The sequence below is a fragment of the Drosophila navojoa genome, chromosome 5 (assembly GCF_054131105.1).
Source record: "Drosophila navojoa isolate 15081-1374.11 chromosome 5, UAZ_NAV_1.0, whole genome shotgun sequence".
In the NCBI taxonomy this organism is placed as follows: Eukaryota; Metazoa; Arthropoda; class Insecta; order Diptera; family Drosophilidae; genus Drosophila; species Drosophila navojoa.
In genome coordinates this window covers 321831-349371 of record NC_142893.1, presented here as the reverse complement: position 1 = coordinate 349371, position 27541 = coordinate 321831, and the positions used below count along the sequence as shown (strand labels likewise).

At 41.8% G+C, this 27541-nt stretch overlaps 5 protein-coding genes across 9 annotated transcripts in view; 3 read left to right on the top strand and 2 right to left on the bottom strand.

Moving 5' to 3' along the window:
* The first annotated feature begins 545 nt into the window (after nucleotides 1-545).
* Nucleotides 546-3622, top strand: l(2)dtl (WD40 domain-containing protein denticleless). Its single transcript, XM_018106191.3, has 2 exons — nucleotides 546-727; nucleotides 986-3622. The coding sequence occupies exons 1-2, from the start codon at nucleotides 685-687 to the stop codon at nucleotides 3301-3303; spliced, it is 2361 nt and encodes a 786-aa protein (XP_017961680.1). The 5' UTR covers nucleotides 546-684; the 3' UTR covers nucleotides 3304-3622.
* On the bottom strand, nucleotides 549-8931 carry Alg3 (Alg3, alpha-1,3- mannosyltransferase). Its single transcript, XM_018106193.3, has 3 exons — nucleotides 8602-8931; nucleotides 8485-8533; nucleotides 549-5220 (listed from the first exon to the last, which is right to left on the bottom strand). The coding sequence occupies exons 1-3, from the start codon at nucleotides 8833-8835 to the stop codon at nucleotides 3830-3832; spliced, it is 1674 nt and encodes a 557-aa protein (XP_017961682.1). The 5' UTR covers nucleotides 8836-8931; the 3' UTR covers nucleotides 549-3829.
* Nucleotides 5586-8139, top strand: LOC108654696 (dnaJ homolog l(2)tid, mitochondrial). 4 transcript variants are annotated; one of them, XM_018106196.3, is made up of 2 exons: nucleotides 5586-7150; nucleotides 7766-8139. In XM_018106196.3, exons 1-2 carry the CDS (start codon nucleotides 5773-5775, stop codon nucleotides 7960-7962), a joined length of 1575 nt encoding a protein of 524 aa, XP_017961685.1. In that variant the 5' UTR covers nucleotides 5586-5772; the 3' UTR covers nucleotides 7963-8139. The 4 variants fall into 4 exon arrangements, with proteins under 4 accessions (XP_017961685.1, XP_017961686.1, XP_017961687.1 ...); XM_018106197.3 differs by having other exon boundaries at nucleotides 5588-7150; nucleotides 7761-8139; XM_018106198.3 differs by having other exon boundaries at nucleotides 5588-7163.
* Nucleotides 8932-13051: 4120 nt separating the features above from the next.
* Nucleotides 13052-27541, top strand: part of Sesn (Sestrin) — a 31980-nt gene continuing 17490 nt past the window's right edge. Inside the window, exons 1-3 of one of the 2 annotated variants that reach the window (XM_018106642.2) lie at nucleotides 13052-13292; nucleotides 14312-14641; nucleotides 25388-26234. In XM_018106642.2, coding sequence (XP_017962131.2) covers nucleotides 26184-26234 — 51 coding nt within the window. In that variant the 5' untranslated portion in view covers nucleotides 13052-13292; nucleotides 14312-14641; nucleotides 25388-26183. The remainder of the gene's footprint in view (nucleotides 13293-14311; nucleotides 14642-25387; nucleotides 26235-27541) is intronic. The other variant, XM_018106641.2, reaches the window with a different exon arrangement.
* Nucleotides 21307-22506, bottom strand: LOC108654998 (uncharacterized). The gene is made up of 2 exons (XM_018106643.3): nucleotides 21574-22506; nucleotides 21307-21518 (listed from the first exon to the last, which is right to left on the bottom strand). Exons 1-2 carry the CDS (start codon nucleotides 22384-22386, stop codon nucleotides 21342-21344), a joined length of 990 nt encoding a protein of 329 aa, XP_017962132.1. The 5' UTR covers nucleotides 22387-22506; the 3' UTR covers nucleotides 21307-21341.

Genomic DNA, 27541 nt, shown 5'->3' with positions numbered 1-27541 from the left:
GAAAGATATTTAACTATAGAATCGGTTCTAGATTTTGATTTGAATGTAACAGCTGTACTCGGATGCTATATAAACGAGTAATGTTAGCTGTATCAAAATATAATCGATACTTTGAAAAATAAAAAACAGCTGTACAAGAAGCCGCCAACAAATATTTTGAATCAAATTTTAATGATATTGTTAATAATTTCTGTTTTATTTAAAAATTGATATTTTAAATACAGACAAAATAAATCATTTGTGTACAAGTAATATTTTGCATATATTATATTAAACTTTTTTTATTAAAATACAGTAATTAAAACTCCAGTTGAATGGTTGACAATGAAATCATCTGTGATTGCTTTGCTGCTATTAAAAGCATTTTAATAATAATCGTTAGGTCCTAATAAAAGTTTTGAATTATAATTATTAGAGGAGTTAAATTGTAGTTGAAAACAAAAACTACATATCATTTGTAAAATCAGCTATCGATATTTCGATTGTTAATGTCAGCGCTCATGTTAAGAAGCGTAACGTTAACAGTTTTGTTGACATTTTCGACTGTGTTATTAGGGATTGCGTCGCAAGCAGGAAATATGTACTAAATGCGAGTTTAATTAAAAAGAAATAGCTTCTATACCAAATAAAAGTAGAAAAAGCCGTGTCGAAAACTAGCAGATTGAACGGAAAGAAGTATTTACAATGAACATATACAACAGACTGCGCAGCAGAGAACATGGATTGGGTAAGGCGAAACTAAAAACAATTTTTTTTTGGCGCTCGAAATGAAGAAGAAAGTTCGCGCCGATCGCTCCTTGCGCGGTTAAATCGAGCGCCAAAAAGAAATTAGTTGTGAGTTATGAAATTGCTATGCAAATTGGGTTTAAAGTGTTGTAATATGAGTTATTGAGATTTTGCTGAGCTTGCAAAAGCAAATTTGGAGCGTAAACAAAGCGCAAAAGCATTTTAAACGAATTTATAACTAATTTAACTGTCATTACAGCCAATGATTGTTCCTATGACTTTGCGCTGCATCGCTTGTGTGTCTACAAGCAAGACAGCTGGCGCGGCATTGCGCCAGCCAACTACAGTCCAGATTTCAATCCGGAGCCCCCGATATTTTCAGCGAAGTTCGCCAACTGTGATGGATACCGACATATTCTGGCTATAGCCAATGAGGATGGTAAGATTGCGCTGCAGGACACGACGGTGCGCAACCAGGAGACGGAGGAGCAGGCACTGAGTGCCCCACAATGCCACTACAATGCGGTCTTCGACTTGGAGTGGGCGCCGGGACAAATGCGTTTCGTGTCCGCCTCGGGAGATCACACGGCCCGTCTGTGGGAAGTCTCCGGGTCGGGCATACGTGGTCTAAACTCCTACGTGGGTCACACCAGATCTGTAAAGACGGCCGCTTTCAAGCGCACAGATGCAGCCGTCTTTGCCACAGGAGGGCGCGATGGCGCTATACTGATCTGGGATATACGCGCGAGCCTCCACGCGGATCTCACTTCGCGTGTGGACAACTGCATCTACAGCGGTCACACGGGTGGGCCGGGCACACCTCAGTCGCAGCGCAGACAGAGGACCAGAACGCCCAAGATGACCAACTACAGCAGCAACACGTCGAGCAGCATCACGGGCTTGGCCTTCCAAGACAACGACACGCTGATCTCTTGCGGAGCTGGCGATGGTGTGATCAAGGTCTGGGATCTGAGGCGCAATTATTCGGCCTACAAGAAGGAGCCATTGCCGAGGCACAGCCTGCCCTATGCCGGCTCCTCCACGTTCAAGGGATTCACCAATCTCATAGTCGATGCATCGGGCACGCGGCTCTACGCCAACTGCATGGACAATACGATCTACTGCTACAACCTCGTCTCCTATGCAGCCAAGCCCATGGCCAGCTACAAGGGCCTGCTCAACTCCACGTTCTACATCAAGAGCTGCCTCAGCCCCGATGGCAAGTACTTGCTCAGCGGCAGCAGCGACGAGAGGGCCTACATCTGGAACTTGGACCATGCGGCTGAGCCGTTGGTTGCCCTCGCTGGTCACACAGTGGAGGTCACCTGTGTGGCCTGGGGCTCCACGCATGATCGTCCCATTGTCACCTGTAGCGACGATGCCCGGCACAAGATTTGGCGCATTGGTCCTCAGCCGGAGAGCCTGACGGCAGCCGAACGAGCAGAGATGTTTCGTGGGCAGTCGAGCTATGTGAGGGAGTTCGGTGGGGCAGCCAAGGCCAGCTCCTCCTCCCAGCACAAGTACAATCTGCGAGACTTGGAGTCGACACCGCGATCACTGAAGCGGCTCATGGAGCAGAACGAGCGCACGCCCAGCTCCGTGGAGAAGACAAGCATCAAGCGTTCCTTCCTGGAAATGCTGGGCGGCATCGGCGCTGGCAGCGATGGCAATCAGCAGCTGGACCAGCAACTGGAGCAGCCGCAGCAGAAGCGCACCAAGACCTTTGAGTCCAGAGGACGTCGCCTATTCGCAGCCAGCAGTCAGCCGCAGCCACAACCGCAGCAGCAGCTGCCAGGTATAGTAGAAGAGGAAGCGTCTGCCACGCTGTCCAGCAATCAGGAGAATGCCCAGGAACAACTGGCAGCCCCCGCGACTGCAGCTGCCAAGCTGTCGACACCTTCGCCTTTGAGTGAGCTGCCAACGAATCACAACTACAACTCGCCGCCCACAACATCTGCTCAAGCGGCTGCCGCAGCAGCAGCAGCAGTTGCAGCTGGAGCCAGCTCAGCGAACTCAGCAAACTCTTCGCTTTCGCCGCCCTCGCTCAGCTCGTTGATCTACTCGCCCACCTCGAACCTGCCCAACTATGTTCTAGACGGCGAGGCACCGCACCTGACCATCATGTCGCCCAAACGCAAGGCTAAGGAGAAGGTCGACTGGCTGACGAAGATACGCAAGCAGAAGCTTATGAGCCGGGGCAGCCTGACCCTCAGCGAGAAGATGGGCATGGAGGATGCATCGCTGGATGTGCTGGCCTCGTCGCCGCGTCTCCAAAGCCTGCGCCACTCCGAGTGCAGTCCTCGTCTGCAGGCTACGCCCAGGCGGCGCATATCGCACTCCGATAATAATGCTCCGCATCTCCGCACGCCCACCTCGAGCCGACGGAACAGCGAGACGACGTTGCTGCGCTTCTTCAGTGTGCAGCGCAGCGGAAGCGTGACTGAAGCTGCCGACGCTGCCGGGGATGCTGCTGCCAACCAAGCCGACCTGAATCCCTTGTCCCCGCCAGGTCCAGCGCCCGCTGCAGTGAGTCCCCTGCTGCGACACACGCCCAGGGCAGCCGTTGGCAGTGACTGATCCTGTAGCCACGGAATATGCCCTCTCCTACTGTTGTACAATCACGAATCCCAAATTCAGCCCTACCCATCCCGATTCTCTGTACTGGACATACCTTAGCCTAAGTCTCTAAATTTAAGTCCTTTCCCCAGCTTAAGTCAACGAAATGGCCTTTCACACTTTTGTACAAAAACTATGTATATCGTATTTGTAGTCCATATAGTATATCTTATTTATTTATAGTCTGTATAGCTCTAAGTTCTCCTGACATGCATGCGCTTTTGGCTGGGTCAAGTTTACTTTTAACGACAATAAAAACATAATTTGTTTTTGAGGTTAAGTCTGCATCAACTTAGCTCTTTGATGGGGAGTGCCCGATTCGAAGACCAAAGAATGGATTTTACTGGGCTTCTCCTCGATGTATTCCCCATCCAGTTTATTCCAGTGAAACAATCCATTAAAACAATTCAAGTCTTCTTTTGTTCAACTAGCTAAGCTTACATAAATCTTAATTTTCTTTAACATGTTCTAAATCGATATTTTTCCGTCATTGCAATTTCTTTGTGATCTTTGGGTCATCATACGTTAGGTATATTTGTTTTTGCTTCTCCTGCTCCTTCTCACGCTCCATCTGCTGCTGCTGCTCCAGGTGACGCTTCTGCTTTACCAGCGCATTTAGCTTTATGATATGCCGGATATGACGTGCCACGCCCACCAACAACACCAGGTGGCTCACGTGTAGAACGATGCTGGAGAAGTTGGTGCTCGGAAAGGTATTGAAGCTATACTCGATGCCGCCTAGGATTAGGAAGCGTACGCCTACCGAGTACGGCGTGGACCAGACCAGGTAGGGCAGCGAGTGGAAGTACCAAACATAGAACTGATAATGCAGCGAGCGGGCGCAGACGACGCCGATGAAGTTGCACAGGAAGAAGGGCAGCAGAGCCAATTGGGTGCAGTGCTCGAAGGAGATATCGTAGTGCTTCCGCTTGGACTCCTTGACTGGGGCAGGGGGTCGCTTTTGCCCAGTGGCGTTCTGCAGCCCTTTTTCGAATGACTTCAAGAAGGACTTTTGCTCAGCCGTTAGCTCCTCCTCATCCTCCTCCATGTTGTCCGGCTCCAACTCCTGCGCTTGCTCCTGCAGCTGGGACTTCCTCGATTTGCTCTTGTGATGGGACTTTTTCTTAGCAGCCTTCGCCAGCTCCTTCTCCTCGCGATTCTTCACCATTAGTTGCGGCAGTATAAACTGTTGCACCTCGCGCAGGTTCACGTAGCTCTTGAAGAACGTCCAGGTGTACTTGGCAAAGGCCAGGAGCAATAGCAAGTGCAGTCCCAATAGCGCCAAATGAAACTCGCGCTGCTCGAACAGCTCCCGACTCAGGAACCTATAGTTTACCGTCCACTTGTGCTCAAAGATGCGACCCAGGTCGAAGCTCCCGGTCAGATACTCCACTGGATGAGTGCGCAGAAAGGGATAAGCTATCACCACCTGGATTAGTCCGCATATGAAGAGGTGCACAATAGTCAAGAGCACGCCCAGGTTGGCCAAGTAGAACAGCAGCAGCGCCGGCGCAAAGAGCAAAATGTTCATCTTAACGCCTACAGCAAGGCTGTAGAAGATGCTGCCCCAGATCCAGCGGCTATCCATGAACAGATTAAGCGACGCGTACAGCAGCAGCACGGCCACGGGATCGTTGAAGAGGCGAAGCACATAGATCGAGTGTATGCGATAGGACGTAAAGGCGCTCAGCACCAATAAGTATGGCGGTACCTTGCGACTCTTGGCATAAAGCCGCAGAGCGAGGCACATTTGTAGCAAGTAGACGCCGGTGTATATGTACTGGGCCAGGCGCACGTTGCTGCCGTGGGCGGTCAAGTAGTAGAGTGCAGAGTATATGTAAACAAAGGCAGCCGGATAGACCAACGGGCCGGTGTCACCTGCGGAGGATTCAAAACATACACTGTGAAAGTAATTCAAATCGCGATGATGGCAGACAAAGCAAAGTTATCGAATCAGCCAGCTATCGAAAAGAGCTTTATGTCTATAAAATATCGCTGGGTAAAAGCTGAGAGAGAGAGAGAGAGAGAGCGCACAATGTGTGTATTGATGCATGGTAGTTATTACGGACGTTAGAGATGGTTGCCTGACGGGACACACGGTAACTATATCATAATTGAGCTCTTTGATTCTACATGTTATGCTATTTAATTCAGCAGCAATTAAATTAGTTCGATTACGCGTTATCTCCTTCTCTCAACAACAGCTGTTCAGTTAGCGGGCAAATTATTTTGCGAGAACAATCTATCGAACACATGTGTGTGTTCGTGAGCGAAATGTTTACGCAACGCGGTGACTGTCAAAATGTCAAAGTGAAAAAAATGAGAGAGAGAACATTTTGTATTAAGCAGCATGGAGGTTATTACGGCATGTTGTTAGAGCTGGCTGCCAAATAGAGAGAGAAGATAAATAGAGTTTAACTATAACAATTAATGGACAAAATGATTTCGTGTAAAAATTTATGTGTTTTGCGCCAACTGCCGTTCAAGGGCTGCTGCCGTCAATACAACGCCACATTGTTGTCCGGGCGGCTGGCCAGTTGGACGACGAGAGCCGCTGCCAGTTCAACGGTTGGAGTTGCTACCTCCGCCTGGCAACAGAGGGCGCCACACCAGCGGCAGCAGCAACTACAACAGCAGCAGCAGCAAAGGCGAAGTATCTTCAGCTCGAGTCGTCTGAACGCCAAGGACTACTATGCCACACTTGGCGTGGCCAAGAATGCCAGTGCGAAAGACATCAAGAAGGCATACTACCAGCTGGCCAAGAAATACCATCCGGACACGAACAAAGATGATCCCGATGCGAGCAAAAAGTTCCAGGAGGTGAGCGAGGCCTACGAAGTGCTCAGCGATGATCAGAAAAGGCGGGAGTACGACACCTACGGCCAGACCACAGAGAACATGAACAGGCAGGGCGGTGCAGGAGGATTCGGAGGCGGCGGCCCCTTCGGAGCCGAGGGCTTTGCACAGAACTGGCAATTCCGCTCGACCATCGACCCAGAGGAGCTCTTCCGCAAGATATTCGGCGAGGGCAACTTTCGCAGCAACAACTTCGACGACTTCGCCGACTCGAAATTTGGCTTTGGCCAGGCACAGGAGCTGGTCATGGATCTGACCTTCGCCCAGGCGGCGCGTGGCATCAACAAGGACGTTAACGTCAACGTCGTCGACCAGTGCCCCAAGTGCGCCGGCTCCAAGTGTGAGCCGGGCACCAAGCCAGGCCGCTGCCAGTACTGTAACGGCAGCGGCTTCGAGACCATATCCACGGGCCCCTTCGTCATGCGTTCCACCTGTCGGTACTGTCAGGGCACACGCCAGTACATCAAGTACCCGTGCGCCGAGTGCGAGGGCAAGGGCCGAACAGTGCAGCGCCGCAAGGTGACGGTGCCAGTGCCCGCGGGCATCGAGAACGGCCAAACGGTGCGCATGCAGGTGGGCAGCAAGGAGCTCTTCATCACCTTCCGCGTCGAGCGCAGCGACTACTTCCGGCGGGACGGCGCCGATGTCCACACGGACGCGCCGATCTCTCTCTCCCAGGCCGTGCTTGGAGGCACCATCCGCGTCCAGGGCGTGTACGAGGACCAATGGTTGAACATCGAACCGGGCACCTCGTCGCATCGCAAGATCGCCCTACGCGGCAAGGGCCTGAAGCGCGTCAATGCCCACGGCCACGGCGATCACTTCGTTCACATTAAGATCGACATCCCTAAGAAGCTGAGCCAGCAGCAGCGCGCACTCATAGAGGCCTACGCCGAGCTGGAGGAGGACACGCCCGGGCAAATCAACGGCATGGCGGAGCGCAAAGACGGCAGTAAGAAAGCAACGTAAATACTTAAAACTCCCAACTTTTGAGAAAACCCATCCAAAGCAAACGGAAGAGCAGGGGAACGCAGATCTGTATTTGCAGTATCCTCTTTTGATATTTTAAATATAATATAATCTACACGCAACTTATAGATCGATCTGGCTCTCTCTGGCATAGTTCATTTCCGATCGAGGAAACAGCCCACTTTCAAATAGGCCTTACACTGCTCACGCAATGTTGGCACAGTTAAGCTTAAAACAAACGGACTAGATAAATAACTAAAGTTATATTTTGTTGTGTTCCCAAATGACCACGACTTAAGTTCATTCTGAATTCAGGATTATTGAAATCGACAGCTTGTAATTTTGACCATTTTCAAATATTCCTAGGCTATTCAGTTGAAGTACATGATTGATTCCTAGATCTTCTGAGGAACAGACTGCATGGGCCTACACTGTCTTATGTTTCTCACTTTATTCCGCCCCACGAAATGGAGGCCTAACATTAGTACCTCCAATGCTCGCTCCAGCAGTCTTGCGCTACGTTAAGGCCTAACATTTCCCGCTAACGGCTCCATCAATTATGTTATTTAACTTCCCTATTCTTCTGCTTCTAGCGCAGGTCCTAGCAAAGCGAACGGGCCAGAAGGTAGAGAAGGAACAGCCAAAGGAACTCAAGGAGAAAACAGAGGCACAAAAGCAACATCAACAAGCACAACGAAGGACGAAGAAATCGAAAAATCCGAAAGACGAACAGGAGAAAGTGGTGGAAGCGACGGCGTAGGCTTCCTTAGCAAAATCAAATCCTTGTTCAACTGAGTTGAATTTGTCTATGTCTTGTTATCGATAACTGTTTTGTAATCGCCAATTGACCTACAAATGCCTTAATTTTTCTTTCTTTTAAGTTTTGTTATTGTACAGTCTAGGGGCTATATATATATAGATTCCATTAAGTGGAAACAAATCGAAGAAAAATACAACCAAATTGAAAGTCGACATTCGCCTTGTTATAGATAACTTTGGTTTGCAGTTACCGTTGCTTAACTAAATGTAAATTTAACGGAATCTGTAATTCTAAAAGAAAGGGGGACATTTTCGAAAACCATCGGAGGATTCATTGATGGAAAGCGAAGTTCGGAAATGATAAGTTAGGAAATAGGGAACTTTCGTTAATGGATAAAACGAGTTTGCTCCAAAACTCTGCCTTTTGCATAAGTTCTCTATTGTTAAAGGTAATTCTCTTTGACTCTGTCGCGTACTCTCTCTCTCGCTCTCTGTTTTTAACGGCTGCCTGGTTTCCAAAAATAAACTAAAAGACAAATTGGGAGGGAATTTACTTACCTCGCAGCAACGCGTAATTTGTGGTACCATTCAGAAAGCCTTCACATTCCTGAAAATATGTGAATTATCTTATGAATAGAACCACCCGCTCGCTGTCTCTCTCTATCTTTCTCTCACCTGCATATAAGCCACCCAATCGATCTCGGTGTAGGGCACATGCTGAATAACCAACACGTTGATCACCGCCTCAGCCAAAACAATCAGCAGAGCAACAATCGGCAGAGCCGACGGATCGAGAGCCAAATATCGAGCATATTTCCAGCTAAGATATTTTTCCTTGAACTTCAGTAAGCGGCTGGTCGTCTTTTTACGTCGAGACTCAACACGGCTCTGGCCTTTCGGCGATGCCATTTCTGTGACAATAAATTAATGAGTTTTCCGCTTAAATATGCCACACACACTCAGAACATTAGACACAAAGCAGCTGTGGGCACCCCGAAAAACCAGACGACTCGATATAAGCGGGCCGTTTGCTAGGTGCGCGCAGAAATTCAAATTAGATTCAGTTATTTTATTAAATGCAGATATTCTCCTTGCGAAAGAGTTTTCCAATTACTAAAATGCGCAGAAAGTTTTGCGATGTGTCGAACTGAACAATGTATTGACGAGTGACTCTTTAAGTTAAATTTTACAGCCACTGCTGCCACATCAAACAGCAGAAAAAATTCAGATCAGCTTTTGCTTCGTGTCAACTATCGATTGTAACTTTAAACGATGATTAATTACCAAAATGAGTAACTTAATCAGCTGTAAGTGCTGAATAGTGATGCTAGTTCGTAAAGCGCCAATTTTCTGTTATCATTTCAGATTTGAATATACTGTCCAACTGGTCTTGATAAAAACCAATGGTCCTCCCATTTCTTTAACTTACTGTTTTTTTTTACCCTTCGTTTCGGAATGCAGGGAGCCTATGTGTCAAATAATCGACTCCATTACCGGTTAGTTATCAGCCACTCAGGCACACGAAATCACTAAGCCATGTCCACATGCAAAGCAGTGAGGCGAAGTTACACGCTGAGGGCAACAGTTAAAGCGGGGTGGGCTCCATCATCCCCTTGCGTTTGCTTCAGCGATTCATGTAAATGCTTTAGCCATTTAAAAAGTTACAAGCACATCCTTGTATCACTCTCTGTCTCTCCTTCCCCTTGGCCCATTCATATGCAGGTTTTCAGCACAATTAATTGACAACTTGCGAATGCGAGTGCGGATGTTTTTCAGATTTTCTACAGTTTTTTTTTTTTTTTTGGCTTATTGCTTGTATACAGATAGTGATGCGCAGCGAGCGTTAAAACAAAAAGTTTTATTAATACATAAAATTCTTTTTTTTTTTTTCATTTACATATTTTATAATTTTTTTAAGTAACTAAATACAGCAGCTAAGTAAGCTGAAAATAAATCGGACTTAGTTGACAGCGCAGCTATGCTTATTGAAAGACAGAGTGAGAATGATCACAATTTGAATGGAAGGAGTGTGACGAGTGCAAATGAAAAATAGCTTAATTTGCAGTACCTCTGTACAGGGAGAACGAGAGAGTGTGGGAGATATATTCATAAAAGGAGTACGAGTGAGAGAGAGAGAGAGAGAGAGAGCGAAAAAGTGGGATAGAGATAGAGATGAGAATAGGCTATTAAAAAGGCTAGAGCTCAAGCTGACAGCACTGATGCATTTTTGTAATATTTTCTGGTGTTTTTTTTTTATCTGTACTTTTTTGCAGTCCTTTTTTTGTGGTGGCGTACACGTTCACTAATTGTGCCCAGTGCGCCGTGTATTTTCGAAAAAAGTTGACAAATGGCATGCAAACTGTTTTCCCTGTCCCATGTCCAGGTGAAATGCTCAAATGGCACTGCAATTATGCCAAAGGGCCAGCCAGAATGGCAGTTAGTGCGAGCGAACCAACGAGCGGGGAAGTGTAACTTTCGTACAGATTTCCAGAGAGCCTGTAGGAGTGAGAGGGAAAGAGAGAGCGTTTGTAAGGAATGCGATGCAAAGGGGTTTTACGGTATATTTCAATAAATGCAGCCGAGGAATTTAAAAAAGAATTTAATTTAAGCTTGTTGCTTGACTGCTTACATTTTCAATAAACTCCAATAAATCAGAACCGATATGAAATTCACAAATATCAAGTAGAAAGTATCAATATTAAATATTTCATCTTTGTGGTTAATTAAGTTTGTGCAAAACGACTCTAGCAATCGCTCATACATACATATATTAACATTGGACATACATATGTACATACATATATGAATATTTTGTAATCTTACTATAAGTCTCTGCCACAGTATCAAAGTACACTTTGATATATGTATATAGTATATAGATACATGTAAATTTCTATGTAAATACTACATAGTCCTTGCAAGACTATGGAGAATGCATTTCACTTTTATTGTATATGCATATGTGTATGTATGTACAAATATACATATGTATGTATCTCGATAGCGCAGGCGGGTGTATTGATATTGATGGGTATATGCCGTATTATTCGTATAGTGGCTTTTCTGCTTACTGAAAGTCAGAGATAATCGTGAATATATAACGTACGTCTGAGCAAGTATTAAAGAGTCAGTTGACTCCAATCGGTATTTTTTTCTTGACACCGTCTGTTGTCAGCGTCTACGCTAGTTATCATTTAAATGTAGAGTTTAAATGTACTATATACATACATACATACATAGAACAAAATCGGTCATCGGCTCTTATCATAGAACATATAGGTATATAGATAGGCACATACATATGTATATATTTATGTATAATACATATGCTTGTATGCACAATGGGGGGCTTCTCCATAGATAACTCCTATTATAGCCCACTCAGTGCGAAAATTGTTCATTAATCAACATGCATACATATATACATTTATAGATATATACATACATACGAGTATGTAAATATGCAGACATATACATATATTTATATGTGTATGTGTACATGTATTTGTTATCAACAAAAAACAAAAACAAGAAAAAAATAACTGATAATAGAATCTAGACTTTTACTGTAGATTTACATACATATATACTTACACACATACATCTATGTGTCTTTGTACACATGTAGTATGTACATATGTATGCACATATATGTATGTACATACATATATATATACTGTGTATGCACATATAACGCAAATGTCTGATTATATGTAGCTGACAATCATTTTAATAGTTGCTCATATAGAACTTTGCACTCGCCTTTGCTATATACAAACACACACATACATACATGTATGTATGTGTATTATTAATAATTTATTAATTCTTCGCTTTGAATACAAAATGAGCGCGCCATTTATAAATGTAACAACAATAAGCTGTTAATATGCACACCCATATATGCTGCATATTCAGTACCTATGTATATGTGGGTGATAAAAGGCACAGACGATTTAAAAAAAAAAGAACTGTAAAATGACTGTGATCTGTTTGAATACCCGTGGTCCATCCCATATGCGTGTTTGGATAGTATCATCTCACTCGCACTTGCTCACGTTGGCCCCTGCTATTCGCTATTTTCGAGCTCTTGTTGTTATTGTTATGATAGGCAGCAACAATTGCTTTTACTTTTGCCTTTGCATGTGCCTTTGCTTTGGCACTTTGCTTTGTGTACACACACGGCGAAGGAGACAAAGCGGCCAAACAAACAAACTGTTGATAATTGAGCAGACGTTGAGAATGCGAACGTTGCAAAGCACTAACAAACACACACCTAACACACAACAGCCAAGCACGCACACACATAAAAAGTGACAACACATATGCATGCATTAGATTCACGCATGTTAGTCCAACGTAGACATATAGGCGAAGAGTGGGCGAAACGCAGAGTAGCGGGACAATTTAAGAGTTCAATCATATCAAGCGTCGTTTTTGTCGCGCCGTGTCAATGTTGTTGCTTCTCTCCTCCTACTTCTCTCCCTTCTGATATTTTCCACATGTGCACTGCACACACGTATAGATGTAGAAAAAACCTAAACAAAATACATATATTCGAACCTACCTACATATGTAATAAAAAAAAAGACAACAAATAGCAAAGAAAACACAAATGTGAATAGGCATTTATGACTTATTAGCTCCGCTACAGACAGTCAAATGGACATATACCAGTTTAATGGAAATAGGCATATACAAATTTAATGAATATTTAATGGTTTAAAGTATGAAATTAGCAATAAACATTTAGTTATGTAACCATTAAGGGAGTGCATTTTAATACCCAAAATTAACTTCTTTATTCACATATGTACATTTCCACACACATACATACAGATATGCCGTAGCGTATCGTGCTGTTGTTGTTGCTGCCGCTACTGGTCGACTGCCTGTTGCTGCTCTGCTCTCATTTGCCTATGTTTGCTATCCCGCTTGTTCTCGGCTGGACGTAATAAGCTTACTGCAACTGTGTGGGTGCATATGAAGAGCGCTGCTCGCTCACACGCATATACAACAACATCAATATCAAACACAACAACTACATTCGTATAGCTTTCGTGCTGTGCTGTTTACGACCAACCGACCGACCGACCAAGTAGTCAGCCAGCCAGGCAGGCAGACAGCAGCTGGGGCTGATTTCAGTTTGATTTTGTCAGTGGCCGCGTTCGGTTGTCGTCGGCGAGTTAACGGGACGCGCCTACCAAAAGCCGCTCAAAGCCCAGCTTTTACTTAAGTCTCGAGCCACAAAAACAGAGTCGAGCAGATAAAAGAAGCAGCACTAAAAGTGTTTTTATTTTTTATTTTCTAAATTCGTTTCGTTAAATTCGTTTTTAGTTGTGTGATTTATACTATTATTTGTTCTGGTAAATAGCTCCACGGTTTTTACATATAAAAACAAATCGTCTTAAGACAGCACAAAAAAATTATATTTTTATGAGAACGAAGAAAACAATAACAATATCAGAAAATAAATACACAATAAAAACTGAGAAACATTTTGTTATTGCATGGAAAATTACTACAAAAAATTTCTTGATCGCGTTTCTTTCTTTCTCTCTCTCTCTCTATCTATCTCTCTCTCGCTCTTATTTTATAAACGCTTAAGCAAAAGCAAAGCCAAAAAACAACATGAATTAAAACAACATAAATTGAGTTGACCGGCAATATGTGTTGTTTTTTTTTCTAAATATACATATGTATACATACATATATTTATGATGTTATTGTTTTTCTTGCTAAAATTCGAGTGCTTGTTACGCGCCAAATGCATTTTTGTATTCTATTTGTGAGTGAGAATTCTGTTGCCCTACAAAGCTCTAAATGAAAATAGCATTAAAACAAACAAAAATTCTCTCAATTAAATTTATAATCTTAAGCAACATAAACAGCTCACACACAAGCAAAACTATTCTAAAAACGAACAAGAATTGGACAGTCGCAAAAGCAGAACAAATACATGAGCACGTAAATGGTTCTGTATGTGTGTGTATGTATGTATGTATAGCATAGTATAAGATTGAAAACTAAAAACTCTTCTACTGTTTAAAATTTCGATCTATGCTGCGGTATGTGCAGTTTCAGATAACGGTTGATTCCAAAATAATCATGAGCTCTTATAATTATAATCGCGTATGCATAAATGTATATAGGTTAGTGTCAAAATGTTAAAAGCTCTTATAATGTAACACAAATAGAGTGCATGTAGCATAAGGATTACTTCGAGCAATAGAGGAGATAAAAAAATACTCTTATACTGATTAAGAGTGAGTGAAGTCGTTGACAAATCTAACACGGAAGGAAAGCTTCATTTTCCCTTACATACATATGTATATGTTTTCATGTATCTCTGCACATATTTCATATTTCAATCCCTTTTTCACAGCGCGTTATCAACGTTTTCATGTAAAAGACACAAACAAAGCTGCAGCTGTTATCAGAGCTGCATTTGTATGTATGGAGTACATTGTTCATAAATAAGTAACAGAATCAACGTGTTGCCATCTTATCAGCTACGTAAAAAGAAAAACAAGAATAAAAAGGAGCTTTGAAAGCGATCTCAAAACAACAGAAACAACAGAAAAACCGCCGCCGTTAACAACAACAAATACATGTAAAAGAAGAAGAAAAACGAGCGGAACAACAAAAACAGTCAGAACGAGTAACTGTTATTAGGTGAAGAGAGAATCTACAGATACTTCAGCCGGCTCTATGGGTAAGAACTTTTTTGATATGCACGTAACCATTTAATTAAAAATTAAAAAAAAAAACTGATATGTGGAAAAATACGAATGTTTAAACCTAAAGGCTAACGCAGTCAATATAAATTACAAATTTTTTAATAGATATATGCATGTTTATTTAGATATGTATATATACATACATGGGTACATCTAATAAATTATTTTTAAAATGATTATTAAATATTATAAAATATAATTTATTATTTCATAGTTTAAGAATTGCTGAACTCAAGTTAACGAAAATCCTTGCCAACTCCTTTCCATTTCCATTCTCCTCTCCCTTCTGGTCCTAATTGCGTATTTGTGTATGACCGTGTGCGTCTGCTCTTCTCGAAGTGCACTGGCAAATGCCAAACAAGTCAACTTGGAATTGGCCAAAATTGTTCTAAAATCGGATTGCAACTGACCAAAAATCAAATCAGAAGTCAAAACTTGATGAGACCTGCAACTGATTGACAGTTGTAGAAAGAGTGAGGCGGATGCTGGAGGTAGCATCTTTAGCAACCTCTAAGCTCCTGGTCAGCCATTCAGCCCTCCCACCCTGCTTGTGTATTTGTATTAGATATATGTATGTATGTATATACACTTGTGTGTGTGTGAGCGAGCATTGGAAATGTGGGCAAGAGCAATCTGATTGAACACATTCAATCCGCATTCAGTTTGGCTGTAAAATTAGTCAAGTTCTTTTAACTGTATTGAGCGTAAGGAGAACAAGAACCAATAAGTCAGAATACTATCAGTTGGCTGTACCCGACTGCAAGCTACTCGTGTACTTGTTGCTAAGCAAGCTAAAAGAGCTTGGCTATATCTAAACCCTGTTATATTCGAAATTCCAAGTGGTGATAAAGATTTAGAAACTCATGTATTCGAATTTAACACACGCAACATGTATGACTGATGCCAAAATACCCGCGTTGACTTTGCGAACGAGCATAGAGCAAAAAACAACCGAAAATTTGTTGAGAAAATTTGCCACTTGACCTACCGCACTCAAATCTAAATTAAGCAACAAATTTTTTACGCGTTCTCTCTCTCCCTCTTATTCGCTTCTTTCGCCGTTCATTTCATTAACTCTTGCAATTCTACAATATACATGTATGTGTGTGTGTGGCTGTCGACATAGCAAGTGTCAGCAGATTCTTCAATTCGCTTTCAACCGTTATTTCGCGGATGCCCATCAGTACACTGTACAAAACCAGGTTATATTAGCGACTCGTACTGTTGTTTACTGGGTATGAAATTACGGATCATTTGACATGTTAATTTCTTTGTTTTGTTAATGCTGACCTCTAATCTTTTTTCTGATATTTGTTTGTGCATTCCACAAGTCAACAACTTGACCCAAACTTTTTTTGTAGGGTACTGATAGCTTTCTTCGGAGAGCTGATTATGAGATAATCTGTACTGCTTTGAGTTAATGGTAATATTGAGTTGCAGAGAAACCTTTCAACATGCTTTCAATTAATTAAGAGCAACTTTTTAAGCTGGATTTTCAATTAGCAACAGCTGAAAAAAAAACAAAGAACAAAAAATGAAGAAGTTTTTAATCACAGCATTTACAATGTTTTGTATTATCAGAGTGTACTCATGCACACACACACACACAGACACACACATGTACATGCATATTACAAATCATAAATTAAATCCGCAGTCAGGTGATGCCGTTAGTTTTTGTAGCTGCGAGACACACACAGCAACGCAAGCATACACGCACACACGCACACACAGTTGTTGTGTGCGTGCAAGTATTTATAATTTGCAGTAAGCTACCATTCAATCATTAACATTTAGGTGTGAGAGAGAGAGAGGTTGAATATTATTGAGAGAGATGTGTGAGAGAGTAGTTGGGTTAGGGCAATGAAAGCGCAAAACAAAAACACAAATACAAAATACATAAGAACAAAAACGAAAAAAAGTTAAAAAAAAAGAGAAGAACTGAAGCAGTTTATGCCAATTATGATATCAATTGTTGCCATGCCAACAGCGCAAGAGAGCGCCCCGCACATACATACATACCTATGTATGTATGTATATACATAGACAGATATTGTGCAGTTGAATAACTGTTTTTATTTTGTTATACATTTGTATACATGGATGTGTTTTTCGCGACCTCTCTTCTTCTGCTCTGTTGCTAAGCTTGCAATGTGTGTGCGTGCGTGTGTGTGTGTGCGGCAGTCAGACACTTGAACTGAACTGCTTGAAGTCTGTCTGTAACTATATTTCATTGAATTTTAAGCGCTACTTGAGTGTTTGTAGTGCCTGCCACTGGGAACACCAAATGAAAATTAATCAATAGGCTATTCGCAATGGGCATTAGCTGAACAAAGATTTTCATTTATGCTGAAAATTCTGTTGGCTTGCTAAGGAAGTGGGCGTCGCATGCTGCATGCTGCATGCTGCATGTGGCATTTGCATCGGAAGATGGCAGCTCGCTTACTTTGCTCACATTACTGTCATTTCTATGGTCGCAAATTGAGGTGAGTGAACTTGCATCAGTAGCAGCAACAACAGCAGCAACCAACAACAGCCGGAGAAACGAACAGCAACAACAACAGCAATTCACCAATTGGATGACTCTCCTAGCTGGAGTGAAGCCAACTACACGAGTTTCCAACATTCTCCTCTAGCCCGCCCACGCACTGAAAATCTGATAATGAAAAACAGGGGTCTCATAAATTTAGCATTCAATTTGCAGTCTTTACCTTGCATTTACTCTCAACTCCGTTATTCTATGTTTGCTTGTAAGAGTCTTATAAATAAGATAGGCTTTGCATGCTAGCTTCTGGAATGAATCTGTGGGTATATTGGTTTCCTGTCAGTGCATGCAATGGGATAAGTAGACAGAAGGAGGCGTTGCTCTGGTCAGGACTTGCTGTCTATATGGCGAAACAGAATCTATACAAATACAACTATAAGAATGAGCAGACATATGTATGTGTATAATGACAAAGAATATAAGAGTCGTAAAGTAAGCAAGTATGCTCTATGAGCATAAAAGTCGATAGCAATCTTCATTTATTCAATTACATCTCTGCAAAAAGTATTTGTAGATTCGAGATAAAAGATTAGCTTGACTGTTAGAAGTGGGTTAGCGAATTTTCTAGTCGGGCAGTTCATACTGATGCACTTCCTTTTACCTTCTGCCTTCATTATTGTTATTCCTCATTTTGCTGTTGCTTTCTCTGCTTGCAGCTCGATTTGGGCTTTTATTTTGGCTTTTGTTTTTGTTGGGCTTCAAAGTTTGCTTTTAATTACGCCATTTTCACTCACCTTGCCTTTTCCCCATTACAATTGTGGTTTATATTCTGAATATTTTCCTCGGCTCGCCTCAGTTTTTCCCAACTCGTTTTCAATTAGAGCCCCCAACGTTTTTGTGCTTCGTGCTGCCAATTTTAGTGCCTTGTTTATGGCAAAGCGATTTGCTGGTTGAGGTGCGAATTTAGTTAATGAAACGAAACACTTAATTGATTGCCATGCAAAAATCGAATGCTTACCTTGGGTGCTGCTCGATCATTGCAGCAGGTGAGAAATGAGCAATCAGGTATGCGCACTGAGAACCGAGGAGTGGGAGCAGTAGGCAGAGATATAGGAATAAAACCTGATATCGCTAATCAAGATTGATTGACGAACGATGGAACAGCTATAAACACTGTGAATTATATATTGTTAATCTAATCAATTTGGGCTTCACTTGTTGTTCTTGCTGCTGTTGTTGTCTTCGCACCTGGCAACGGGTACAAAAATATCAAGCAGCCGTCGAATAAATAAATACAAAAATAAAATCAATATATCTGCATTCTCACTGTGTGAATAATATATTAAATATATACTCAGCAATTAGTTAAAATATGCAATATAATTTAAGAAACCTAAACACATACTTTTGTTTTTTAAAATATATGACATTTTTATACAAGATTTGCTTATCAGAAAGAATCAATTTCATTAAATTTTTTACTAATATTTTTTTTTATATGTATTCATTTAGTTTGTGTAAATGGGAATCAGTTACAATTAGTTTGGCTGCCACTTGATCTATTCAATTGCCCCCGAGTGTGTGCTCATGGGTGTCTGTGTGTGTGTGTGTGAGGTGGGTGCCCTGCATCTTGCGTTATATTTGATTATTTCGAGTAGGTTTAATGATATTGTAAATGGATTTTAATTTGCGAATGAGTTGATTAGGCAGCTAATTGAAGCATTAATGCTTGAGTCAAGCAAAACGGAAATTCAATTAGTTCATTTCGATGCTACCTGCTGGGTGATGCAAGTGTGTGGCATGTGGTATGTGGCAGGTGGCAGGTGGCAGCTCAATCAACAAGCAGAACACTTGGCATACGTGAGAGTTGAGCTCTAATGCTTGATCACAAATCCAAAAGTGAGGTATATTGGTTTCATGCTCTTCAAGGATATATATATATCAACGTATTTTCCCCCCTGCAATACAATTGGGGCATTTCTTCCATGTGAACAAATGCCATTCAGCTGTGTATACCCGACGGCACTTTACACATTTTCTCTTGGCATTTGGCAAGTTTGCGAAATAGTTTTAAATACTATTTGCATTTCTATTTTCGACTCGCGTGACTCGTTGTTTATGTCGTGCAGCTCGAAAGGAAAACAACATGGGCTAGAAGAAGAATGGCATGGGAATGGAAGAAAAACAATTTATATATTGTTAAATTATATTTAAATTAAATAATTGTGATGGCAGATAGAATATTGAGCCATCCTCCTGCCAGCATCCGCTTGACTGTTTTGGACACGTTGTCAGCTGGGCAGGCTGCATGGATGCAACAAAAGATGCACGAGGTGAAAGTCTTTATTTGACTGTTGGCCACAATTGCAAAATATCAAAAGTTAACACAGAGAGAGGGCGAGAGAGAAGGAGGGGGAGAGAGAGATGCGGGAAGGGAGATGGCAATCTTTGCTGTCTTTGACAGCCAGACAGAAAGGCTTTGTGTGAAAATATTTACAATTAAAGCGAGCGCTGCTTTAATTACACTGACCAACATGATTTATTAACCAATAAACTGAATATACACTCTCTGCTCTCTCTCTCTCTGTTCTCTCTCTCATTCTCTCTCTCTCTCTCTCTCACTGGGTTGATGTATTTGTCTTTGCATTTGGCAAATGAGGCAGTTTATTTCGATACGCATTGCTATTTAGAGTGCGCAGCTGTGCTGCCATTTAAACTGGCAATGCACCCAGCGACTATGTGTCTGTCTTTTCCTTTAGCTGTCCGTCTTTCAGTCCCTCCGTCTCTCTGTCTCTCTGACTGTTTATCCCATTGCCCGCCTCCCGCTGCCGATAAATCAATTTACAAAGTAGCGACAGATGTGCACGTTGCAGCAATTGAAACAATGCCAAAAACTATTTGCTGCAAGTGCTTATATATACGCTTATCCTATTTATATATATGTATATATGTATATATATTCTGATTTATATATACATCTATCAATCAGCTGCTGATGCTTGGGCATTTCAATTGTTGGCACATTGAAATGCACGCACAAATTTCTCAAATGCCTTGATTTTGGCGTTTGCTTTCCCTCTCCTCTCCCGTTTCAGATTGTGCAATGCTCAGAGCACTGACCAAGCAAATATATGCATATATGTATATGCATATATATGTATTCTATGGCAACCGAGAGATAAGTATGGCAGATTTACTTCCTTCCTTCCCTCTTACTGCCTTGAATGTGAGACCCCGCAGTTTGTGGTCATGAAATGTTGTTTCCGATGGACTTAGCCATGTCAAAATGTCCAGTGGTTGTCCCATCCAGCAAGTCGTCTGGCTGGAACTTGAGAAATCGACGTAGATTTATGTATCATGTAAATATTTTATATAGACAAAGTCAACTAACGAATCTATGGCTGTTGTGTTATTAATTAAGCTGTTTTGTTGCACAATTTGTTGTTTATGAGAGAGTCGTTGAACCTGAATGCAAGGTAAAAGCTATCAAGCGTTAGTTAATGTAATAATGACAAACCGCAGCAGTAATCAACAGCACTCATTTAAGCTTGCTCGCCCTCTGTGTGTGTGCGCTCTGTCTATATACAAATTTGTATATTAATATGTATATAAATATACATACATACATATGTGCGGCCAAATGTGTGCAATTTACGTCAGAGCTGTGGTAGCCACGGCAACAGTCGAAATTAGCAGCAATAAGTGCGAAGCTAGCATTATTTGTAGCCACTCTCGGCTTACGCTGCGTATGCGCGATGTGCAAGCAAGTTACGTATACGCAACGTGTGCTAGCCAAAGTCACACACACACACTCACACACACACACACATGTGTATGTGTGTATACCAGTGAGTGCAATTCAAGGCTTAACTTGGATTAATTACAATTAAATGTAATTTTATTGATTTTGTTTGTATTGCTCTCAAAGTAAAATGGAATCAAAATATGAAAATTTATTTAATACTTTTATGAAATAAAATCAAAGTGAAATTCTCTGGATTGCCGTTAATATTGTATAATAATTCATGTTGTCTACACTGCGTATATGTATCACAGACAAATTGAATTACTAATTGCATTAACTAATGAGGCCGAGGAGTGAGAAGAGAAGAAGAAGCAGCGTTACGTATACGCACTGTGCGACTGCTCAAGTAATTATTTTGTAGCTTTTCCTGCATATTGTATTTCGTTTACAAATTATTTTGTATTTTATAAATGATACGCGATACGAGTTCAATGCAAGTTTTCTTCCCTTGCATTAGTAGCGTCGCATATTCATTGTGTGCGGGAACGGCGACATCATGGGCAGGAAGCGTGACTAGGGTCAGGCCCAACACTTTCAAGCCGCAGTGCTTGGCAATAATAACCTAAACAAGTGAATGCATCAGTGAGTTTGATGAGGACTCTGTCGACGGGACTCACCTCTGGCACCATGGACATGCCGATGACATCGGCTCCAATTTTGCGAAAGAAGCGCTGCTCGGCCGCCGTTTCGTAGGCGGGGCCGCCTACGCAGACATAGACGCCTGTCTTTACCCGGTTATCTTGCCCGATTTCCCGACTGATTTCCGTTGTCTTGGCGAGCAGCATCTCGTCGTAGGCATCGATTATCGAGGGGTTACGCTGGCCGAAGCGCGCGTCGTTGAGGCCAACCAACGGGCAGCTGCCACACCAGCTCATAATGTTGATGTGGTCCTTGATAGCCACAACGTCGCCCACATTGTGCTCCGCACTGACCGCCCCCGCAGAGCAGATGATAATCAGGTACTCGACGCCACACAGCTTGAACATGCGCACAGGTAACGTACAGCTGCCCACCGGGTTGCCTTCGTAGAAGTGCATTCGTCCCTGGGCAGCGATCACTGTGCCGCCCATGATCTGGCCCACGAACAGCTTGGAGTTGTTGCCGCGCAGTTGGCTGACCGGGAACTTCGGTATGTCCGTATACTGAAGTACCACCGGACTCTCGACCAGGTCGGCCAGCATGTTCACATGCGAGCTGAGGATCAAGCCGAACTTTGGTTTCTTCTCCGTTCTGTTGATTATGAAATTGGCCATCTTTTGCACATCGTCGAAGCTGTAGAGCTCTCCCTGTGGCGTCTCAATGATGTCCTTGGGCTTCGCATTGGCCTCCTCCTGCAGCCGCTTCTCAATCAGCAGCTTCATTCGACGTATCTGCAAAGCCGTCTTGAGCTCGCAGCAATCCCTATTACACATTTTGATGTTGCGATTCATTTTGGGACAGTTACTGGGATGCGGGCGGCTCAAGAGGCTTTCAAATTTTGCTTTTCACTTGATAGAGTTTTTTTTTATTCCCTCACTTACATGCTCAAATTAAAAATTAAAAAATCTTTGGCGTTACGATGAGCAACTGCTTTGTTTTCCGTGCTTCTTTTCTTTTTCATAGCCATTAAGGAATGAGCTCATCGCTAAATCTATATACATAGGCAATAAACTATTCTACTTATGATACATGATACATTTCCCGTAAAAATGTACATATAGCGGTGAAAACTCCGTGAGAAAGACTCTTGTCTACCATAAATTCGATTTGCTTACTCCCAAGAGCCAATATACCCAGTTTACTCTGCGAGCGAGCATAAAAGGTCGCTCAGTCGAACGAACTCAGCGGCTCAAGAGCTCTGGCCTCATTCGGAATGATATTCTGTAGCCCTATAAAAGGCGAGCCTAGAGCAGAGTTGCTTCAGTTGGATCGCTTATCTCCTGCTGGATTAGTTGAAGTGAAGTGGAATTGTGGTATTTATTAATAAAATATTGTATTCAATAATTAATTGATAAATGTTAAGTATTTTAAATATATTTAGTTGCTATGTTAAATAGTTAAAATAATAATTTCTATTGTTAACCTTTATATATAAAAATTGCTATAATAATGATGCTAATTGTTAAACTAATGATGATAGTAGTGATCATTGTGATAATGATGTTTATTATAATAGTATCGCATCATGATATTGCTGATCGTCAAATCATGTTTATAATGATCATCAAGTTGATAATGCTCATCATACTAATGATCAGCAGCCTTAAAATAATTGTAATCTGCTGCAGTATGCTAATCATATTACGATTATGCTAGTTCATCTTCATCATAATGATTATTGTGATTTTTGTAATGCTCATGATATTAGTTAGCAATAGAGAATGTGTTAAATGTCTTCTGTTGCTTTTAGTTAACATATTTCATTCGGATTTGAAGTCTCTTCCATTTTCGTGCATTTTTGTCGCAGCTTATTACGTATTTACTATTTGAATTTGATGATAAACAAAAGCTACGTCTCAGCGATTCCAACATCGGGTCGGACTTGTAATTTATATCATCGCATTGATTATAATCTTTGCGGTTCGATCGAAGCCAGCGCAGCAGCAATGTCAACAGCGAATGCTTAGCGAACGTGACTTTGTAGGCGGCAGCAGCAACAATATAAAGCAAACAACAACTACAACAACACTACTCAAATAACAAAGCGCTGCAAAGTTTTCTATTTCAGTTTTGTTGTTGCTTTGCGCTTCGAATTTGTTATTGTAAAATTAATAAATTTATAGCGACGGGCAAACGCTTCAGCGATTCACTCAGTGCCAGCGACTCTGATCCGCTGCCCACTCTATATATAGCTATGTAAATATGTGGGCGTGGCTGAAGGCTGTGCCACGCCCAGTCGATCTGTCAAGCAGCACTCACAATTTCCAGCTGCGGCTGTTGACAGATGCGCGCCGAAAAAAACCGCATGAACAAAAAGAAAAAAAACAAGTAAAACGGCTTTATGGCAGAGAGCACGACTATGGGGATACCTTAGCTATGGAAAACTCGTTTCGTGATACAGTCATAGTCGACTTATACCTTCTGTTCCTATGTAGTCTTATATCGTATTAGACTCCCTATTATACACGAAGAACAACTATCTATTCGTATACCTAGCCATGGATGAGTGGAAGTTCTTTTGCAGTGAAACCAATATACTCTCTTTGGCGTTTTGCTATGGGTGCAGGGCAGAAAAATTTATAAAAAAAATTTGACTTGTGGCGGTGACTGTTGACAGATTGTTGTTGCGGCATCTGTTGTTGTTTATTGGTTTACCCTATTAATTAGCAAAGAAATAACTTATAATGGCATCCACTGGCCAGCAGCCAGCAGCCAGCAGCCAGCAGCCAAGAGCCAACACCCAGACAGAAAATGAACGACAACAATTTGAATTGTTTATCAGGCAGGCCACATGCATTTTGTTTATCCCCACAGAGAGCAAGAGAGGGGGAGGCAGGAAGAAGGGCAAACAGAATGCAAATGAGGCTGACTACAAGCATAAATATTCTGTGTATTCTGTGTAGAGCAACAAGTACAACGGCAACAACTAGTTCTAGAATGGCAAAAGTACTTTGCCTGATATTCAATGATGTCGGCCAACAGGTCGTATGCTTGTGTTTTCATTTGGATCACGTATACGCATGGTAAACATCTGATTGGTGCCAAAACAAAAGATAGTGCTCGAAATAATATGATTAATTGCGATCTACGTGTTTCATTTATGTTTTGCAACAGCTCCTTCCACATTGCACACAAAAATCCTCTTTTGTTTCAGTTGTTTTCACATGACTCACAATGAACAATTAAGCTGCTTATTAAGGTTACAAATTACACAAAGGAATATTTTATATATGCTTGTATGTATGTATAAACATATATATATGTATTTGACATGATATAAGTATATGTAAAGAGGGACGCTCTAAAACCCAGCTGAAAAGTAAACGTCATTCGACTTTTGATTCTCGTACATGCCGAACCTAACTGAGTCATCAGGCTTTCATGCCCTTGTTCAGATGTGTGCAGGCGTGGCAGATGCCATTGAGTAAACATACTGTTGAGCAGGGGGACGCCATGGCCCATCCATCCCATTATCTAGAGAGCTTAAATTTAATATATATTATATAATTTAATATATTAATTATGATTATGTCCTTGGCAGTCCCTTCATACACGTTTACATTCGGACGTAAAATGCTCTGAAAACTTTATTAATCGAGCAAGTTTACAAGTTATTCAATAACTCAAAACTAGCTGAAAGAGCAGTGCTGGGCGGGGTATTCGCTAGTCGGACCCTACCGACTGGACTGCTTTTATCTGTTTGTCTTTGCCATAATCTAGCTTTGGCTTTGCATATATGATAATGTCGTATTTTATTTAGCATAGCTAACAGTTTCGTTCCTCTTTTTGCAGTTATCTCGCTCGCCAGACGTGAGTGAGAGTGATTTCGGCCAGGCGACTAGCTGATACCAATGAAAACCAATGCAAACAACAGTTGCAATTATATTAGTAGTGCATGCGGCGAGTCAAGCGTTGCTAGAGAACAGCTGAAGAGGAGGGTGAAGCGCGAGCATCGCAGCCATACGTACAAGTGTTTGAATCATAATCCGTTAACAAGGCTCAAGCTGCTTGCTCAGCGACGCCAGCGACTGCAGCCTCTGTTTGAAGTTTAGCTACAAAAGCAGCTCCTGACCAAGAGCCGAAGTTCAAGTTGTTGACGTTTCTGCCTTTCTTTGACTTGTTTCCATTTACTCTGGCTGCAGCTTTGTTGTTGCCCCACGTTTCGACGACCGCCTGTTGCACAAAAGTCAAAGCCAAGGCAGTTGCCTTAATTGCCCCGACAACCACAGCAACAGCAACAGCAACAGCAACAAAAACATCAACAACAACAATCAGCGAGGAGAGTAAAGAGACGTTCCACCGAAAACGAAATTCTGCAAGTGAAAACTTACTTTATAATCAAGCGGCGCACTGAGCGAGCGAGCGAGCGAGCGAGAGAGAGCGAGAGCGAGAGAGATTGTGAATGACAACGAGTCGCGCAGCTCCTTTAGCTATAAAGCGGCCAAGCTGACTCTGACGAGTTTCCTTTACAGTAAAAAACCAGTAAGTGTAACTGGAACTGGTATTCGTCGACTCACACATATATACAATTAATATTATCAGCGATTCACACATATATACACTTATATATACGTACGCACACACACCAATGTACTGGGCTGTTGATTATTACGCGGAAATGGGACAAATCTCACAAGATGTAAGTAAAATAATTATATATATCTAATTCTGTACTATATAATAGCTAAAATCTCAATGAATTTCAAACTTGATCCCAGTCTTCAGATATTGGTAGTCTTAAATATTTTCAGAACGAAACGGGCACTGAAACTGTTTGGTTTCATTACGCTCGCCAAATATGATTTGATTTTATTTGACACTTTATCTACCGCAAACCACAATCGTTGGGGTCGACCCAGTTAATGTCCTAATTTTTTGAAATTCAACAACTAATTTGCCTTCGGGATCGATCCATAGGATTAAATTCGCAATTATGCTTAGCCCCTATTCAAAATTGTTCGCATTTATTACAATTATTTCGCTGATTGCGAATGGATTCATGTGTAATTGAGTGCCACAAAACTGTTGCCACAGACGGTTGCATGCAGAGCGAAAGAGGGGCAAGGGAGGCAGAGGCTGTGTTTGCCACGTGCAAATCGATTAAACGGCTCTAAGGGAAATCAACAATCAAAATGAGCTGCTCTCGTCTGTTTGTTTCGGGCTTTCGGTGTAATTCATGTACTAACTGAATTTTTGCAGATTGCTGCGGGCCAGTTCAACTCTCTGTCTATACACACACACACACACACACACACACGTGTGCTCCCACACACATTCCTACACGAAGTTAAGTTGTGCAACAGAAATCAGATTCGAGTTTTGTTTCATTGTAAAGTCTAGACTAATTAGAGATACAAATATGTTTCGCATATCATGTCATAATTGTAGTTAAATTAATTAATGCTAGCAACACGTATATTTGCCTTGTTCAGATGAAAGTGGACAGAGAGATTGTATAAAAGAGACAGAGAGAGAGAGAGAGAGAGAGAGAGAGGAAGGGAGGGAGAGAGATTCCCTTTGTCGGCATCCACTCTTCCCTCCTGCCCCTTCTGCTCTCTCTTTGACTTCAAATTTTAATATTTTTGAAACAGAAAAAAATAGAAAAAACTCCGTAAAAAGCAATGCTCACATTTAAATACTCTAGCATAATAACAAAAATAAAAGAAGTAAGAAACGAATAATAGTAATAATAGACTATAGTAAAATATATAATTGTTTCAATAAATACTATTTTAAGTGAAAATATAACTTTCAAATCATAAATAGATCTGTAAAGATAATGCATTTAATCTCAGTTTAAAATTGGAAAGAAAGTAACATTTACAACTAGCAAAACACTCTTCTGCAGACCTAACTAAAGCTAGGGTATACAAATAAAAAGAGAAGAGATGCATGCATACCTTTATGATATGCATGCCACATGTATTTTTCATTTAGCAGCAAACA